At 38.2% G+C, this 20140-nt stretch overlaps 1 protein-coding gene across 1 annotated transcript; it reads right to left on the minus strand.

Moving 5' to 3' along the window:
- Positions 1 to 5338: 5338 nt before the first annotated feature.
- Positions 5339 to 19865, minus strand: DUS2 (dihydrouridine synthase 2). The gene is made up of 15 exons (XM_066327837.1): positions 19620 to 19865; positions 18665 to 18710; positions 17886 to 17977; positions 17083 to 17126; positions 16347 to 16411; positions 15077 to 15120; positions 14414 to 14479; positions 12679 to 12749; positions 12212 to 12298; positions 11938 to 12106; positions 11061 to 11182; positions 8529 to 8672; positions 7309 to 7396; positions 7076 to 7149; positions 5339 to 5832 (listed from the first exon to the last, which is right to left on the minus strand). Exons 1-15 carry the CDS (start codon positions 19797 to 19799, stop codon positions 5595 to 5597), a joined length of 1530 nt encoding a protein of 509 aa, XP_066183934.1. The 5' UTR covers positions 19800 to 19865; the 3' UTR covers positions 5339 to 5594.
- Positions 19866 to 20140: the final 275 nt, after the last annotated feature.

Consider the following 20140-nt stretch of genomic DNA (forward strand, 5'->3'; position numbering starts at 1 on the left):
GTTGCCTAGGATTTAGTATGAGTGTGTAACTAGAATGGATACACAGATGGCCAGAAAATTTGCTTTCAATTTTATAGCAATTCGGAGAGCTTATGAAACAGTAAACTACCACCACCACAAAAACAAAAAAAAAAAGGCAAACTTTTGCTGCTTAAAAATCTTAAAGAAAACTGCAGAAGTCCATTTCTTAATAAGCATACACTGAACCAAACCACTGAGAAGCTTCCCAATGAAGTTTGAGTACAGCCTGATTATTTTTTACTCAAAAAGATAATATTTTCCAACTCCTGAGATTAGAAAAGGTAAAAATGTACTAGCTTTAGTTAAGCATCTTTATAATGCTTGCTTTTCTTTGACCACAATGAGAGAAACCACTTTATCAGTTTCTGTTTAAGAAGTTTAAAATGAAGGCCTATGGCCAGCTGCTGACAATCCATGCTAACACCTGTGGACAGGCAGTGGCAAGTGCACAGGCATGGGCAGCCTAACACTGCTTTAAGAAGTTTGCAAATCAACAAAAAAGTATTAGAAAAGGGAATGTGTTTATACGGCTTTAAACTAGCTAAAAAGTAGGTTGAAGATCTGTATTCAAATCCAGTTCTGCCAGCTCTATGCAACAGAATACTATTCAAAAAAAGCATGTTCACAACTACACATAGATCATGTCTGTTGGTTCCAATCACCAAGCAGTAATTTTTAAAGGTAGTTGAACTGGAACACAATGACATACTGAAGCATTAACAAACGTACGGAGTTCATCAAGGAAAATTAGGTTAAAATGAGCGAAGTATCAGATTTGTACTACAGTGCTCTGTAAACTCTCACAAGAGGATATCTCACAGACAATAATTTTCTAAAAACAGAAAATGGAGACTCTCCCACCATACCAGGGCAAGGGAAAAGTATTTATTTGTTTAACTGATAGATGTTTAACAGCTGATTCACATTAGCTCCTGCAACACAGTTTCATTTGGGAGCTAAGTGAACACCACAAGTGAGGCATATTTTAAGCCTCTCTCACAAAGCCCATTGAGGTTAGAGCTCCCTGGAATACGGGTGACTGAACCAGACTCCCCCTGGAGCTCCACAGTTCCTCTCCTTAGCTGACCTAGGCAACTGTTTTCTAACAATACATGATGCGCTCCCTCCTCACCAAAGGCTTTCTTTCCATGTTTAGCTTTTAATGTTTTTCATCAGCTTTGTCATCAGCACCTCTGACTCAAAGCCCCAAGCATCGGCCTCCTGCACTGAGGCACAGATGGAACTTCAGCCTTACAGGCCATCTCATCACTCCTCGACTTGGAGTCCAAATATAAGCAGGTTCCTATTTAAAAAGGCAATAGCTCTCATCATGTTGAGCCCCTGGGTTTGATTAAAGAATGGCAGTAAACTGCTTTTGTGAATGAAGCCTCTTTCCAGCTAACACCTGTCTGGGACCTCTCACAATCTTGCCAGCTGACGTGTTTGAAAAGCACATTCTTCTGCGTGTCCTAACGGGTAAGTGAAAACCAAACCAAAACAAAAAACATCCCACCTCCCTCTCCTTCCCCAGCAACCCGAGGCATGCTTATTCTTTGAATTGGAGAGCAGCTGAGCTGACATGTGGCTCACTTGCCAGTTTCTGAAACTGCAGTGCTGGGGAACTCTAGGATTTTGATATTCAAACTCTGTATTTGTACCGCCAACATTTAACCTCACATTCCAGGGCGGGGTTGGGCTCAGAGCCCGGGACATTCCAAAAAGCATTCCAGCCAGCAAGGCCCTGGAGGTAGACCCACAGTGAGTGCATCCACACTAAAGGCTGGTAAAAATATCTGCATTCCCATTCACATTTCTAGTAAGAAAATACAGGGAGTACAGGTTACAGGTCTCCCCCATACCCATGGACCACACTTTGGCAGGGATCATTACCAATACTCTCTGCACCATCACTACCAAAAAATAACTACAACTGATTTTTTGTTGGCTAATGGTACCCCTGGGACAAAAAGCCCTCCAGTTGCTTCACAGAGTTCCACAGGATTAAGAGTGAAACATTTTCACTAAGCAAATACTTAAAATAGAGCACAGCTTTCATCAGTATTGACCAAGTATCATGTTTACACTGCATTAAAATTAATTAAAAAAAAGGTTTCTGAAAATAAAGTAAAATATCCTCAAATCCAGCTGTGGTCTCAATTGACACCTTATGCAAGAATGCTGAGGTGCAATGGCAGGATTGGTAAATACTGCAGAAGTCAGCGTATTTTCCTGAAAACAATAAAAAAACCTGCCACCTTCTGTTTCTGGAAGGCACAGCAGGGAGAGAAGCACAGCAAAAACTCAGTCATCAGTTGCTCTAAAAGCAATGCAATTTCTAGGAGGAAAGCACTGGTGACTGAAGTAATGAATTTACCACCAGTGCTGAGAAGGAAACACATGATAAATACAATTATCCTATCTGTAGAACTGGTTAGGATGAATTGAATGATCACAGTCATCACACATTAGTTGCAACAGAGTTACAAGGAATAGAAGTAAGTTACAGAAATACATTAAAGCACAGCATTCTGACAAGCATATACACACTCACACATATATATATACACAAGTGCAACTTTCTTTGGTTCTTCCTGAAACTGATCAAAGGTGTCAAATGTTACACTTTGTAGCTATTTGTCAGAATTACAGCCCTTCTATATTTAGCATTAAAAGCTCATTCCAACAGAGTGACTCCTCACTCTCATTTTCACAGGCTCTGTTTGGCCTATCCATAACTACAGCAGACAACCCCGTTAATGTGTACAACCAGTGCAGAGAGCTAAGAGGAGTAAGTGTGACACTGGCAACCATGTAATAATTTCAGGAAGGATTTGAACACATGCAATTATTAGAAAACAAAAACATCCCCCCCCCCCCCCCCACAACGTTTAGCACCCATTTGATTTAATACACACACTTTGCAGACTAGTGTTAACATAGAATTTGTTTCACTCTTGCTAAACTATGCAGCCAGTTTTATCCAACTGTCTCCATCAACCAAGCCAAGGCACATGTTCTGTAATATAAAATGAGTAGTAAAGCACCTCCAGGTTGGTACTCATACAACCTGTGTTAAGGTAACTATCTTCAACTACAGTTAAATCTGAATTTTTGACAGCATCCTGCAGAAATCTGCTCAGCTGTTCTAATGATTTACAAGATGTACACCTTTCCAATCGGCACTGGAACACCCACGTCTCACCACAAACCTGTGTTCTGAATGGCATGGAGTCACTGGCTGGAAGGAAGCAATACGAAAAGTCTGCACAGGCTGTACCTCACTAAGGAGGCAGGATGCACATTCACATCACATGACGAAATACAAGAAATAAAACCCCTCAAAGTACAAATACTGTTAGGAAGGCTTTGGCTCCTAAATGGAATAATCCTACCTCACTTTTGTAAGAAGCTCAAGTCAGCAGTGGCACATGTTCTCCTGAATGATTTTTTGGATTTTTTTCTGAGTCCAAAGAAAACACAATGCTTCTTATGACTGACCTATCTAATAAACTCATCTCAATCCACTGTAACTTCCACTGATCCACAGTAATTGTTGCCATACAAGTCCACGCTGTACTTGGGCATCACCATCTGTATTACCCAAAGATGCAATTTTCCTTTTACACAGACAAGGATTATGAGGCTAACCCAGCTCCTTCTGTGTGGCAGGACAAGAGACAATGGGCACAAACTGAAATACAGGATATTCCACGTAGAAGGAAAAAACCCACACTTTTTCTTACCTTAAGGATGATCAAACACTGGAACAGGTTGCCAACAAAGGTTGTGGAGTCTCAATCCTTGAAGATGTGCAAAACCCAGCTAGATACAGTCCTGGGAAACCTGCCCCAGTTCACTCTGCTTTGAACATGGGGTTTGGACCACACAATCTCCAGAGGTCCTTTCCACACTCAAACATTCCATGATTCTATTACATTAGACCTTGCAAACCACATTAGTAGCAGGACCTAAAAATGACCTTTCTTTATTATTATGACTCCAATATTTCTGACAAAAATAAGGTATCCAGATAGAACCTATAATAGGAAAAGGGCTACTTTGGAAATTTTTGATTAATACTGCAATTTTTTTTAGAGCTTCAGAGTAAAATTCTACCACTAAAATGATATCAAATGTAAACATATTTAAGTGTGTTTACTGCAATGTAGAAATTGAACAAGAAAAACTTCCTTTTTCCTAGACTATATAGATTTAGTAATCTATAGATTTACTATAGATTTCTAAGCAAAACATCAGACATTCTAACTTCACAACCATGAGTATTACCTAATGAGATACTGTTCTTCCTTTTTAAAAGAATGGTTTAATTTGGCACTATCACTTGAGGAAAATAATCAAGTTTTTAAATAGAAAGATTCTTTATGAATTTTAACCAAATGAATTGTAGCTTTATACAAAGTACTTTAGAGATCATGGCATGATACATCCCATCATTTTGTTTTCAGAACAGAGCTGATAATCTCAAGATCTCTCGCACTGTTGAGGGAAACTAAGCCACCACTTCAATAATAATGTTCAATGTTAATAACAGGAATCTCTGAATTCTTTCAGCATTCTTTTGAGGATTCAGAACTCTAATTTAAATCAGACAAGCTCAGCTGAGTTGCCATGAATCAGACAGGGGCTGTATCCTCTCTTGGCATATAGCATGAACTTACAGTTTACTTTAAGAGGAAGTTGTGATGATGGAAAACAAAGAAGAGAACATGGGCCTTTGATCCAAGACCCCTGTATCACCAGCAGCTGATTACTGAGACAAACAAGGTCACATTTCAAGAACACAGAAGGCCATATTTGGATGGCGATTCTAGTTGGAACATTTGTGAGGACTTTCAAGTTAGAAGACAAAAACTCAAAGGGCCTTCATTCAACAGTCATTGCTACCAGGTTTGGCTCCAGCTCCTTGCTGGAAAGACAATTCTTATCACCTAAGACCAGGAAAGGAGGGTTAATTCTACTGTCATATTTCTGAAGGGTAAAACATAGTAAAGGTTATCACAGAACATTATTTTAATGCTTATCTTACAATCACTAAGTCTTCTCTCTGCAAGAAACCGTTTTCTTGATACATGAGGGATGTAAACAAAGCTTGCAAAACGCATAAAACTCAGTTGACACAACCATGTCTACTTTGCTATTAATTATTTTCTTACATTCATTTTTCTGATTATCTACACAGTTCCAATACACAGTTCCATTCCTCTGCTTGTGGATGATGTATTAATACATGTCTTACCCGCACACTACAGACTTATTAAAAATAAAAAACAAGTAATGAAACCAATGACAAAATTGCTTTGAAAATACCTGATATTTTAAAAAAGTTTATTATTGGGATTAACTTCTCCATGTTCTTTAAAATCAAGTTCCTAATTATCATCTGAAAGGCACCATAGGGACAGTGAGTGGTGAACAGTAAACATCTCAGCGGCATTTTTCACAAATGGGAAATTTATCTGTCTCTGAGAGAATCCAAATAAAATGTGAACAGCAAGATATACAAACAGGAGCTCATTTGTAGTTGCACAGGCATGGAACCTCTGATTTCCACGCTACCGTGGCATCTTCGGCACATTCAGGTCAGAAGTTTCTTCAATAAAATTTGCTTTTTTATGGGAAGGTTCAGCAAGATCCTCCCCATGGTCTCTGCTAATCAAGCACTCCTGGTCTCCCCTCTTGCGCTTGTTAATCAGGTGATTTTCTCCCTCACAGAGCTTCCCCTCTGGGACACCCAGTGTTCTCAGACAGACAATAGCTGCAGCCTGTTCTGCCAGTTTCTTGGACTTGTCCCTGAAGAGCAAGCACACAGAGCAACACGTAAAAGTAGAAACTGAGGTCTCTACACTGCCAAGAGACAATTTCCTGTCCCTGATGCAACATCATGAAACAAACAGCATTTGTAGTCATCTCACAGCAGAAGAACAAACCAGGGCAGCTCCAGAAACTATTTCAATCTTGCTAGGTGTCAAGTGTTGATGCATCACTCCTGATGCAATATTCCTAGAAAGCTTGTAGCTATCAGGTCTTGTCTCTCAAACTCCATTTCAAAGGTAGCCACACAGTCAGTGTGTGTTTGGCCCACACAATTCCCAGACAGGTGACTTTTACAAATCTAATCACTAAACAAATCTGATCACTAAACAAAACTGAGTTATGAAGGATCACTTTTCTTGAAAGAGGTTCAGGCGTAAGTATACTCACTGGCAGATGTGCAAGTTCATTGATGCTGACAAAAGCAGGAACTGTTCCACAATAATAAAAATTGTGTCATTTCTGAGAAAGACTGCACATCACACATCCATGGAAGTCAGTATTTGGAAACATTTTCTTCTCAAAATTTCATATCAGCTGAGCATAACCTCCTAAAGTCTTTGAACTGGAAGGCTGCAAAGCAGTTGTGTGCACTTGTCCAGTTTAAAATGTTCAATGCTGAGCTCTAGCTTTGCAGCTAAATCAAGATCACCTTAGGTGCAAATGCCTCAAGTCAACTCTGGCATTAATAGATGATTGTATAAAATACCATCATGAAACTTTAGAGCAGTCCTGGATGTAGCTGCTAATTAACTGTCATCTCCAAGAACTCAGTGCACTGATCTCTGCTGCACTGGATATAGACACTTAGTCCTGACTTCTTATTGGGAATGGATCTGCTATAGTGGCTGAAGATATAACCTACTCCAACATTCCACTCTGCTGCTGCCTTGGCTTCTTTCTGAACTCATCACATGGGTCACCTATTAGGAACTGGGTCACCTATTTGCTCCCCCTCCAATACAACTTGTGGACTAACACAAAGTGAATTAAAATTTGTAACTGTTTGCTTGATTATGCCAGTGCTTATTTCCTCTTGTCACATGCAATTCTCAGAAGTTTTTAATCCTTTCTCCCTCCTAGAGGTAGCTTTAGGAGGTAGCTTTTAGTTGATCCTTATCAAAGTCAACTGGAATCAACTGGAATACCCCTTTAATGCAAGTTTTTAAACAACATTTCAGAAACAAAAATCCAGCTGAAAAACCCATTAAGGATGGCTTACCACAGAGTTGATCTGTATTTTCGCTCAGCTACTGTCACTACTGAACAGAATAATTTATCCAGTGGTCTTTGAACCTGTACAAGAAAAGAATTAAAGAGAAAGGGGCTGTCAAAAACCAGTCGTGTAATTTACAGAAGAAATATCATCATCAACACTCCTTCACAGGTATAAAGAGAAGAATAACAAGTAACAACGCAGTGGAAGAGATTTGAAAGGGTTTTTCATTGACTCACAGTTTCATAAACAGGCTGAGGATGCTTTTCTTTCCTACACCATTCCAGAAGATACATTTTTGGAGTGATCTGTGGTGGATATTCTCGCCTAGACAGAAAAATTTGTGGTCAACAACTGTGCACAATGTTCTGTTTTAAAACACAGTACAGCTTATTGTATGGCTTCTACCAGTTATATGAGGTTTAATTTTACAGCTCAAATTATGAAAAATATGCTTCTCCCTCATTAGTGGAAAAGCATCTAAAATAAAATCTCAAGTTTTCTATTAATTCTTCCCAAACATTTACATCCTATACTAATACAGCTAGAGAAGAGATACAAGAAAGGAGATTCTAACTAAATATGTGACACAGGAGAGAGATTCAGTTTGGTACTGCTTATTATAAGCACCAATTAAACATTGGTAGAAGAAAGGAGAAGCTGCCTCTGTTATGAAGCAGTAATCAAATGAAAAAAGGGCAGGAAATGTAGGAATTTGTTCAGTTACTGACACAGAATTACAGCTCCTGGGACACAGCACAACAAAAACCCATTATAAAATCTGTGTTCAGTTCTCAAGGAGTCAGGTAATATATCATCTAATATTAAAGCATTACGACCAGATTTGTGGAACATTTTACATAACACTCTTCTTGAGCTGTTTGATAGGCCTATTAGCAAAACAGCAAACACAAGTTTGACATTGAAAGTAACAGCAATTCTACAGGCTTCACAGATTATAATTGAAAATTATATAAAATAGAATTTAAGCCCATGAATTAATTTTTTGAGGAATAGCTTATGAGTGGAACACATTTAGAAGACTTCAGATGAGCATGTTATCTGCTTAGAAGAGTATTAAGAAATTTGTTCAGGACTTCCTACAGAAAAATTATGTTTCAGTCAAGTTTCACTAAAAATAACTGAACTCTACATTTTTGTAATACACTTTTCTACATAGAGATTTTTTTCTTCCTTTTTCACTCAGCACTTTTGACAAGTTAATTGAGAGAATTAAGCAGTCTCAGGAAGCCTGGAACTAAAGGAACATCCCACAACATCCAAGTGGCACAGGAAGAGTGGTGATTACACAATGATGTTCACTTACTCCTTCATAGGAATTCACTCAGTAAGGGCTGTTCTGCAAATCATCGTTTTCAAAAAACTGTTAAGACACTGTCAACCTCACAGTTCTTATTCAGAGATGCAAGAGAGTGAAAAACTTGATTTGCATGCTTACTTGTCAAATCTAACAGCCATTTTTATTACATCTGGGTCTTCCATTTGGTCATCTTCATCTTGCATCTTGGTTTCTAGAGATGTTTTCTTTGCTTCAAAAATAGCTGTGGCTTCTTCATAGAAGTCACCCATTTCAAAGACTTCACTATTCAAAGAGAATTCCTTTATATTAGAGATCAGTTTATGCACTTTTCAATCGTGTTTATAGTACATGTTAAGAGAATGAAGTGGAAGCGTGGCTATATCCTGCACAGTGACATTACACTGCTTCTCTTTCAGTTCTTACCAGACATCGTTGAGCTACAAGTAGAAAAATAATATTCTAGTTTCCAGCACTACATATGCAATTTGTAGCCTGGAAGTGCAGGCAGAATCAGTCAGAAATACAGGTCCTGCAATGTTCAAGTTATTAGCTCATTTACGAATTTGCAGTTGGATGAATCAGCAAACAAACATCTCAGAGTGACTACTGGTGCATCAGCTCCACAATGACAATACGAGCAAAAAGTAGGTAAGTTTCTTCTTCCAATTATAGTGAATTAAAATACTATAAGCAATAAAACACTACAGCATCCAAACCCCTCAAAAATCTCAGATTTTCTGACTTCAGGGAATTATTCACAAGCCCAAATAAAGAGAAGGAGCAAGCAGGATTTTAGTCAAAGGCAAAAGCCTGAAACCCTTTTTCAATTTCAAATTCATGGCAGGCTGGATCTACTTTGAAAACTGAAACTATTGATTTTCTGCAGATGATAACAGCAATAAAACCTGCAGCATAAAAGAAACTTCTACTTTCTGTTGTGAGGATGCTGGTTGATATGGGGCTGTTCAATGACAAAATGAATTCTGCCCACAAAGCCATCTCCAATGCTCCAAGCAAAAATAGCAATGAAGCTGAACAATACTGACTTATGCTTCTAAGGGAAGGCAATTTATTACATTTACATGCTACGTAGATGTTCTGTGGGAAGAGCAGCAGGCTGTTCTCTTGCATTCAGGACTGAGGTTAAAGCTCAAATGGCTGTAACCCATCTTCACCACCAGGAGACAGCAGAATTATGCATTATTATTGTCTGAAGATAAACTGGTGCATTTTAAAAAACTGAATGTTCCTCAGTTATCTGGACATGAAACAGGTTGTTGAGAACAGGGGTTAAAAGACCAAGTTTGCTGGCAAAAAGCAATTTCATAAATTTTCCAATGGCGCTCTCTGTCCCCCTCTCCTGCACACACACTGCTTTAGCCCATTTTGAAGTTGGTTTTGCATCACATGTACAAAAACTGAGAGAGTTTGATTTTGGAAGCCCCTAAAAGAATTATTAAGCAGAGCACATAAACCCCATAGTTTTACACTAGATCTCTATCCAGTGTTTATGTGTATGAACTGTGACACCTCTAATTAAATGTGTAAATCTCTTACTTTACAGTATTTATTTTACATACTATGCTATTCATGCAGCAGAAACCACCAGAAACCTTTGTGCTGAGACTTAACTGTAATTGCAAAATATTTGAGTTCCAATCTATACTATATCTTTTTTCCTAAACTCAAAATCTATAATCAAAATAGATAGTCTGTTAGCATACTAAAATGTGTTAAATCCTTTAAATTGCCAAAGTCAAAAGTAACTTGCAAAGTTTAAATGTTGTTCATGGATTTCACTGCTTCTTTAAGAATAATGAAGTCTAGCTCCCTTTATATAAGCAATACAAATTCCTTTCATTGTACTCTAATGTAAAAATCATGGACAGAAGTATTTATAGAAAGCCAAAATTGGTAAAAGGCAATAAAATGGCAAAAGGATTGCAGGTATTTCTATCCATTTTGAACATGAAGAGAATGCTGATTAGGGTTTGCTAGAAACCAATAAATTCTTTTTCAAAATATTTCAAGCTTTCAACACTTCCACACATTTTCCTACACATAAGATATCAAACAGTTTCAAATTGTTCATTTCATAAAAAAAAGGGACAGTCCTTCTCCTCCCTTTCATCAGAAGGATAGTTATAAGACACAACATGGATATGACACATGCAAGCTCAGAGCTTTATTTTGTTCAGTTTGAAATGTGTCCAAACCTGAACTTCCCTAATTCTCTGCCAATTCTTTATTCACCTGCCTTAAAACAAATATGTTATAAATATTCCAGAAACATTAAAATCTCCACATGCAAGAGGGAAAGCTAAATCAAATAAATATCCTTGGAAGAAGACAAGTTCCAAAATATTTCAGACAAGCTGAAATTTTTCTTAATCACTTAATGCAAATGCTGGATAAATGCTTGTCACTTTGTGGAGCACTACTCAAATTAGTGTGCTGAATATAGAGAGTTCTAGGGTTAAAAAATTAACATCCGAGTACAAAGGAAACCTGAAAAAGCTTACTCTGTTATTTTACATCTCTCATCTGGATTTTTTGGGGTTATTTTTGGGGTTTTTGCAACTTCTCCTGACAGAAATGCCAGGCAGTGCTAGACAGAGAAGTGGTGTGCAAGTCTGACAGAGTAAACTCCTTTTCTGAAATCCTGCTTACCAGATCTCCTGTGTGGTCTGTGCAGCGTGCAGCTTCTTACCCTGAGTAGTTTCCAGCTGTTCTCTTAACATCTGACACAAGCAGTATTTAGTGTTGGTGTAGTGATTGTCATATCTCACTGCCTGATGGAAAGAGACAAAGAATTTAAAAACACACCAACCAAATTTATCTTCTATACTGCACATGGCCTCTTGATGACTTTCACAACCATTTTTGAAAGGCAAACACAGTGCAGTCTCCTCGGTAACATATTCAACACTACCCATGAATGTGATTTTAATCTGATTATTTTGGTATGACTTCACCAACTAAAGTTCAACTGACTCATACTTCTGAAGAAAAAGTTGACCTGTTTACATCAGTGACTAGCAATCACTGATATTTTAGTAACTGGTTAAGCAAGGTCAAATTTAAAAAAAAAAAGAATTTGTATTGATGAAAGTTACAGATTTCTGATTAATTTTCTATTACATCATTCAAAATTTATCTTCTGAATACTGGATAAAACTTTATATATTAGGTGACTTGGCTAATAGAGATACAGTCCTACAAAACAGCATTACTTTATTTGCAGCTTCTCAAGAGTTGGACTACATGTTTTTAAGTTTCTTGACATTTTTGATAACCTGGTAAGTCTCATAAATGTTCCCAAGAAACTAGGGCTAAAAAGCCTGCTTTGTGAATACAGATTTCTGCACTTTTTTTTTTTTTTCCTGAACAAAATCAAGCAGAGGAAGAAGGGGTTGATTGCAGGACTCACATCACATGCACTACATTAGAATACCCCCAGTCTTTGAAATGAAGAGCAGTTAAGATACTGCAGTGAGATTTGGATTAACAATCCTAAACAACAAGTAAGTTGTTAAAAAACCCATACATATTTGATGTAGTCTTGCATGACATCCTTCAAGGGGCAAAACCCCTCTTTTCTGAAGATAGAGGGGTTCCACATGGCAGCACGAGCAATCATGACCGATGAGGCAGCTGTTGCTTTCTGGAAGGTCTCAATGTCTGCATATTCTTTGATGAAGTCATGAGATCCTCCACTAAAAATTAACAACAATAATATAATTAATCAGGGCTCTTTTTCCAGCACTTGGAAATCTTAAGTACAGGCATCTGATCATAATGAGCTAATTAGTGCAACTTACTTTGCTATTACTGGAATGGAGACAGCTTCAGATATGGCCTTGATCACATCACAGTGGACAGGGTGCTGAGGCCTCTCCTCCTTCTTCCTTTCCAACAAACAAAAAAAGACAAGACCAAAGGTTTCCTGTGGAATTTATAGATCTCTAAACCACAGCAGACATGACACAAGGATTACTGGGATATACTTGTTTCAGCATATTTATTTCATGTATTTGATTTTTTAGATACAAAGTATGCAAGATAATTTTAGTTTTATTTGGTCTTTGAGAAAAAATATTTAGGAAAAGAGCAGCAAGAAGTTCAATTCCCTAACTACTGACTTGATTTCCTAGAACACCAACTCAGTTAACAGTTGAAATCAGAACCACGTATTACATTTAGAGTATACTCACATCAGCCATATCACACTGTGCTACAGTCATCAACAAACTAAAAAAATCTAAAGTCTTGCTTAAATTCAATTTACCTTCCGTGGACTGCAATGGCAGCAATGCCAGTTTTCTCTATTCTCTTCACCAGATTCACAGTATCCTCAACCTGAGGGATAAGACAGACTGACATGATTTTAACTCAAAGCAAAAGGAATAGCTATCCCGTGACCATTGTACAAACAAATGCTGCAAGTCTTTTATCAAGAGGGATGTGATTCCTGTCTTTCATCAGTAACACAGCATGAACAACCATTTAATATATACTTAAATTAAAGAACTAGATGCTATGGAAAAAATAAGAACTCATTTTCAATGCTTCCTTGAACCTATAGATTACAAACTTTTCAAACCAGATAGCATAATACTCTGTAGAAGGAGAATATTCTCCATAGGTTTTCAGACTGTCAAGTGAAAATGATTGGAACATTTCATTAGCAAGTCCTCTCTAATGACTACTCTGTAAATTGTAATTAAAATGTTTTTCAGTAAGAGGATGTCTTCCGAAATCAACCTAACATGTAATCACACAACTATAAATATTCCTCTCAGATGTCTCTTAAAAATGTTAACCAGCATCTAAAAAAAAATCTAAGGATATGCATACATGCCCAGTAAATCAAAAGGTCAAGTATATCCTCAAAGAGTAAAATGCTCTTAATAGGCAGAAATAAAATTGACACACTGCTGCATTAGCCTGTCGTATGCACCTTTAGGGAAAAGGTGAATGAAAAAAAGGTAAGGTGAATTTTCCTTTCAAAAGCTGGAGGAATATCTGTGGCTCATCCCAAACAGATCAGATTCAGTCTTTGGAAACTGCAACATATCCCAGCTGGCAGGGATGCAGAGCCAGAAGCTCCCTTGCTGCTCTGATGGATGACATTATGCAAAACCAGCTTGAAAGAAAAAGGAAGAGACTCTAGGATAAAGGTGCCAGTTCACTGATTTAATACTTCAGAACCAAAATGATCTTAGACTGGGTTACTGATTCTTTCCACACAAGCTTCGTTTGTTTATCCCAACACATAAATTACTTCTGAACAAAGCTGGCTCAGGTACAGTTCATCCATCTACTGAAATTAGATATTTAGGTCATATGCAACCTAAATATCTATCTAGGCATAGTATCTAGGCAGGTAATTAAATATCCAATTGCAAAATAATCAGTCTTAAAAAAAGAAGACACATCATCTCTTGGAGGTTTAAAAATATGTAGAGAATTCAACTGAAAAAAAAAAAAAAGGCAAAAAAAAAAGCACTAAGGAAGCAACATTAGCTGTAAAAAAAGTCTGGAAAAAGATCCTGAAAGATCCTGAAAAAGACAGACCATGTAACTGTTCTAACTGCAAGAACTGGAAACAGTATGGAAGAAAAATTAGTCTGAGAGAACAGAAAACAATCATTTATTGGCTACCCCACGTGAAAAACAGGAATTAACAGCATCTGCTGGCTGCTTGAGGGGTTCTCGAGGCTGCTCCTACGCCCTTTTGTACCTCTATGACATAAAAATGACTTAGTTATGAAATTTAGATGATAAAAGCCTCTGTGCCCTTGCACATCATGGATCCTGACAAGCCCACACTCAGTCTCTGTGCACCTGCAGGTCAGATAACCATTTAGGCTGGGACAGCGTCCCAAGTAGAAATTGTAATTCCAAGTGCTATTTCACAGCAACAGCCGTACAGTGAAACATACTAGAACAACATATATTCTAACTGACAGTAAATCAGAAACAACAGCTGAAAACTTCAGCACAAGGATTTATGTTCTTACTGAGGGCAAAATGCGGATTTTGCAGGTTACTGGTTTACAAACTCCTTTAACAAGGGTGGTCAGTATCTGAAAAAAACAGAAAAGAAAAAAACCTGATCACAACAGTGGCATTACTAAAATGCCTCCTTTCTCTCTTGAAAATAAGTTAGAATAATGTAACTCTGTTTACTATTCCTCTATAAAGAATCTACATGCTAGACAGACATTCACAGTCTGTAACTAAACATATAATTTTATCCAGTAGATAGACAAGCCTACTTTTTAGTCTAAGACACTTTTGCTTCCACTTCTTTGTTGATTTCAACTGGATTTTTCGAAAGCAATTAGCTGCTGCTGGAGTTTCAACCCTACTTTTAATATGATGTGAGCAGTGAACTCTGATAATTTCAAACTACACACACGGACATGTAAAACTCACAAATACTGCACCACACTGAAGGTTCTCAAACTGAAAAAAACAAAGGTAACAATTTTATAATCCAGATAATGACAAGGAGAATTAAACCAGGAATCTTTGTCTATAGCCTTAACTCCAGTGTCCTAAATTGAGTATTCCATCTAGTGATCACAAATTTTTTGTCTATGTAACTCATTCCTGCTGCCAGTAGAGCACAGTGCACAATTCTTTCCAAGGCAGCTCCAAGCCCACCAGGTGATACTTACAGACTCTATTTTGTCAGGATCGGACAGCAGTGCTACTCCCATGCCTCCCTGGGAAAATAGACAGAAGCTGTTACCCACCAGACAAACATATTTTTCAACTCAATTGTTTCACCTAACAGCAGGCCACAACAAAAGCACAATGTTATATTCAGGGAAAAATGGCAAAATTCAAAATATGGAGCATTAGTGAACACCTTGGTGCAACATCTCTCAGACCTGTATCAGAATAACTAAGCAGTAATTCAGGGCATCAACTTGTTCTCATCACTTAAGGGAGTAGACAGGATTTCAAAGGCTATTTTTAGCAAATATAATAATCTATTTTCCCCTCATTAAGTGACAGCTCAACAGATTTATTGCTTTAACATTACACACTACAGCTGAGAGGTCTTTAAGTCAGAACTTTCTGTCTACACACTACATTTTAAAAAAGAGACCAAGAGAAACTAAATACCTTTATTGAACAGAAATCATGAACAATTAACATAATTATAAACAATTTAATATTTTGGCTGTTCTTCCCACCCTGTTTCATCTGCATATATAGATGCAGAGGAAAATAAATTTTTGTACCCAGAACTGTTGTAGAATAACCATCCATCAGCAGTTGAACTTCTGATCTTTCACCCTAGTACAAGATGGGTATTTTGGTGTTTTGTTCTTAATTACAGCTCTGTGGAGCATTTGACATCAAAATGGAGTGCCATGGTCTAATTTACTGATCCTTTATCTCTACACCAAGTGGCTTAACAGTCCCAACAACCAGTTTGAATGCTGTGTTCTAGTCATAGATACAGGACTAATTTAGAACTGCATGTGCTTTATTACAAAAAAACCCCCAGGTTTTAACTGATCCATTGTCCTCCCATTTAAAACTGACGAATAACTGAATTCAGTATTATTAAGTTGTGATTGTTTTTTGCCATCTATTTGCTCAGATGGCAAATTGTGATTGCAATTTTTATTAAGGCTAGGCAGAACTTATTTCACTCACCCAACAAATTAATGACTTCAGAAAAATATTTAAAAACTCTAAACAAATCATTTAATCTAGCCTTTAAGAATTTAATTTTTAACAGCCTATCTTATTTTTTTATTTTACTGTATTAGGGCCATGACACCTTCTAGAGTGTACTGTTTACTAAAAAAACTTAAATTCAATTCTTTCTGAATCAAAATTTTACTGCTTGAATTTGAAAACCAGACCATGTATTCCACACTCCATACCTCCAAGACAGAAAAGGTTCATTCAGGAGTAATCAAAATCCACTTGCCTTAGTAGAATATTCTTTTGGGCATCCCATGTTGATATCAATACCAGCCACATCACTCTCTCTGAAAGAGAAGGAAAAAAATAAAATATTTTCAGCATATTAGAACAAGAATCAGATATCTTTCCATGTAATTTGTTCCATCATCATTAAGGCTTAAATGGGAACTTAAGGTAAAGTTTATTTGAACTTCTGAATTTTTAGCTTCTCACTTAGTTAAATGTACAAACATTAATGATGGTCTGAAGATCAGATTGCCCACAGGTTTCAATAACCAGTGCTGTGCAAAAGCTGCAAATATTCATCTTAAATACCTTTTATATACTTAATCCTATATAAAGTATATCCACCACTAAATTCACCACTATCACTACAGCAAATCCTGTTGAAACTTCCATCTATGTAAATGGAGGTTTAAAAAAACTTTTTGAGGATCACTTTCATTTCTGCACCTTACTGGAGGTTTAAACCACAAAGAGTAAGGGACATTTTCAGGTGTATTGGTCTTGCAGCTGGGCAATACCCAGGGAAATTCATACTGGAGAGATCAAAGATATACTTGCACTAGCAAAAAGCCACCCCAGCACAGAACTTAAGCAGCTGCACTTTTCTTGGTTCTATCAAAAGCTAACTTTACACCCTAAATCATAAAAAACTGTCTTCTACAATAATTCCCCTGTACAAAAAATCCCAGACAAACCCACGGTGGGAAGGGGATGAGAGAAGAGGACTTACACAAGCTTAGCCACTGCCAGGGCTCTTTCAGCATCTGCTGAACCCTGTTAGTAAAAGAAGAGGATTTATAATTATAAAATATCATCAAATTAATAAAAAACCAAGGTGCTTACTTGCATAGGTGTACAACGATATTTGTTCACCTACAGCAATATCAAATGTTTTTAGCCCCCCTATTTTAATGTTCTTAAGAAGCTCCACTGATAACAATTCTACAGACTCAACAAGCAACCTATTTCAGGGCTATATTACCACTGAAAAAGGTCTTTTCAGTATCTAATGCCCAATATCCATCTCTTGTACAGAGAATGGTCTCTAAGAGCAAATTGCTGTGTTCTCTTCAGCAGAGAGAATCTTTAATCCATCTGTGCAATGCTAATGCACAAATTAATCTTCTCTTATCTATACTGAACGCCATTTCTTTCAGTCTTTCCAGTGAGACTGTTTACAGGACAGAGCAAACCTTCAATGTGCAACCAGACATCAGCACAATTTACGTTCCACATCCATAAGTTTGGAAACGTGTCCAAGATACTTGTTAATAAAACAAGCTGCTGGAGAGCACAGAGTTTATCTTAATCACCTCTTCAGAAAGCAGCTGTAAGGACAGCTTACAATGTAGAATCTTGATTTGTACTAACAGCTCAGAAATCCTGCAACACATTTCGTGTGAAACTTTATTTGTCCCTGAAACACCAAGAAATCGACAGTCTGCATCTGGAAGAGCTGTTTTAGACAGACATCAGCATGTCACCAGCACCACCTCATTTAACTAAGTTGTTAAGGAGTATCTGGTTTCTTACCATTTGGAAGACAACGTGCTCTCTCTCCCTTTCACAAGTTCTGAAAACAATTCTTTCATTAGGTGCAACAAAGTCCACTGTTTCAAGTACTTCTGTATGAAATGAGAAACAGATAAAACAGACAAAAATTCTACACAAATGCAAACATTTGAAAAAGTCATATGACCGTGTCATTTGTATATAAATGAAATGCCATCAAAGTAATTTGATGTTCTTTGAAAAGTATCAAAGCCCAATGCTGACTCAGCCAGAACGAAGAGTACTATTTTTGAGAAGGAGCAAGAGGAGAGAGATTTGTAGTGAACTTCTGCAGGGACACTACAAACAACTATGCCACTCAAACAGGGCCAGGTCTCAAAGATACCTTTTTAAGAACCTGCAGTGACAATCATGTTATTCCAAATCCAGGTTATGGACTTAAAGTTAACAAATGAATGATAAACAGTGAGATCTTGTACGCGTTGCTTCCTTATTGCAGTAGACTAAAAGGTGTGTATATTACCATGTCACAAACAGCTAACATTTGAAAAGACTCATGATTGGAAACTGTCTTTACTGCAGTCCAAACAAACTGGAAGTTTGAAACTATAGAGTAGCAGACAGGTCTAAGGTAGCACTTCAAAAGCTTACTGTAAGCCCCTAGACACAATTCAGTGAGGTTATATGTACTGATATATCACTATAATCGCTAGAAAAATGCTTCAGAGGAATAATTACCCTCCTTTTAAAAGAGAAAAGAGACTTCTTACAGGTATTATCAAAAGAAATGTCATACTTACCATTTATAACCCTCTTACACTGCAGCATCTTTATGTCAATCAGCTCCTGAGTAGAAGGGATAAAAAAAATCTCAGTGAGTTGAATTGTCTCAGCCAGCCAGATCTAAACAGTTGCCCATTTTATTAAGTAATTATCTAGAGATACCAACTTCTCTGAGCAACCTGTCCCAGTACCTCAGCACCCTCTGGTTAAAAAACTTCGTACTAGTATGTAATCTAAAGCTCTCCTCTCTTTAGTTTAAAACTATTCCTCCCTGCCCTATCACTATCTGTCCTTCTAAAATGTTCTTTTCCCTGTTTCTTAAAAGCCCCCTTTAACTACTGGAAGGGCTCAACAAGAACTCCTCAGAGCCTCCTCTTCTCCAGAGAGAACAATCCCAACTCTCTCAGCCTGTGTTTGTAGGAGAGGTGCTCCAGCAGGCTGATCATCACTGTGGCCTCCTCTGGATCCACTCTAACAGGTCCACATAGTTCTTCTGCTAAGGACCTCAGACCTCACTTTCAGCCAGCTTTAAAAAAAGTGTTTAAGAAACAAGGAGAGCACTGTTATGACTGCCGTGCAGTCATACGGATGCACAGCAGAATTAACCAGTTGAGACATGAAGTTAGTCTTCAAAGTTCCTTCAAAGTTCTGACTCTACTGAAAAAAATATAAAAATGCTACCCCTCGAACACAAATAAAAGTACAACTTGAGGAAATTGTTATGGTGTTTCATCAAAACTACTTGAAGTTACTGAACAGCGTTAAAATACGGCCTTGCCATAACTTGAGAATGGCTCAGAAAAATATAGAGATTATAGAGATAATCTCAAAATATAGAGATTATTCTTTCCTCATTTTTAATGGACAACTATGTGCAAAAAGAAAAAGTCATTCAATGAAAAAAGCCTATTTGTACTATCCTTAATAACAACGTTATTAGATAAAACCGTCTCATCTGCTCCTTCTCCATACCTCACAATACACGATGTCGGCACCATAGTCCAGAGCAAGCAGACGCATTGGCAGTGTTCCCACTCGCACCATTGGAGCCAGGATCTTCTTTCCTCTAAAGCACAGGGGTGTGTTCACCGTCATTCCTGTTGCTGTACCACCTGAAAGAGAGAGGCCAGGGGGACTGCCATGGGGTGTCATTCCCTACCCGCTAACACAGGCGTGTCCTTTGCGGGGAAGGGGCGGTGGGTGCCCCGCCAGGTGTGACGGGGCTGGCCGGGAGCGGGGATGGGGCTGGGCGGCGTGAGGGGGCCCGGCGTGGGGGAGCCCGGCGTGAGGGGGCCCGGCGTGAGGGAGGCGGGGGACGCTCGCCGCCACACGGGCTCTGTTCCGAGCCAGGGCCCCGCGCCGCCCGTGCCAGAGCCCCTCAGGGCCGCGTCTGCTCCCGCGGCGGCGGCGCGGGGACAGCTCCGAGCCGGCAGCGGAAAAAGGCGAGAGAAGGCGGCGGCACCGCCCGCAGCACTCACCGTCCTGGCGTGGCT

This window comes from Sylvia atricapilla, chromosome 12 (assembly GCF_009819655.1).
Source record: "Sylvia atricapilla isolate bSylAtr1 chromosome 12, bSylAtr1.pri, whole genome shotgun sequence".
Classification (NCBI taxonomy): Eukaryota; Metazoa; Chordata; class Aves; order Passeriformes; family Sylviidae; genus Sylvia; species Sylvia atricapilla.

Excerpts from the sequence above, each read along its gene's own strand:
- DUS2 (XM_066327837.1), bottom strand. The coding sequence starts at position 19,799 with ATGACACCCCATGGCAGTCCCCCTGGCCTCTCTCTTTCAGGTGGTACA. Across the intron at positions 17,127-17,885 it reads AGCACGTTGTCTTCCAAATG|GGTTCAGCAGATGCTGAAAG; the intron begins GTAAGAAACCAG and ends TTTTACTAACAG. Across the intron at positions 5,833-7,075 it reads AAATACAGATCAACTCTGTG|GGACAAGTCCAAGAAACTGG; the intron begins GTAAGCCATCCT and ends CTTGCTCTTCAG.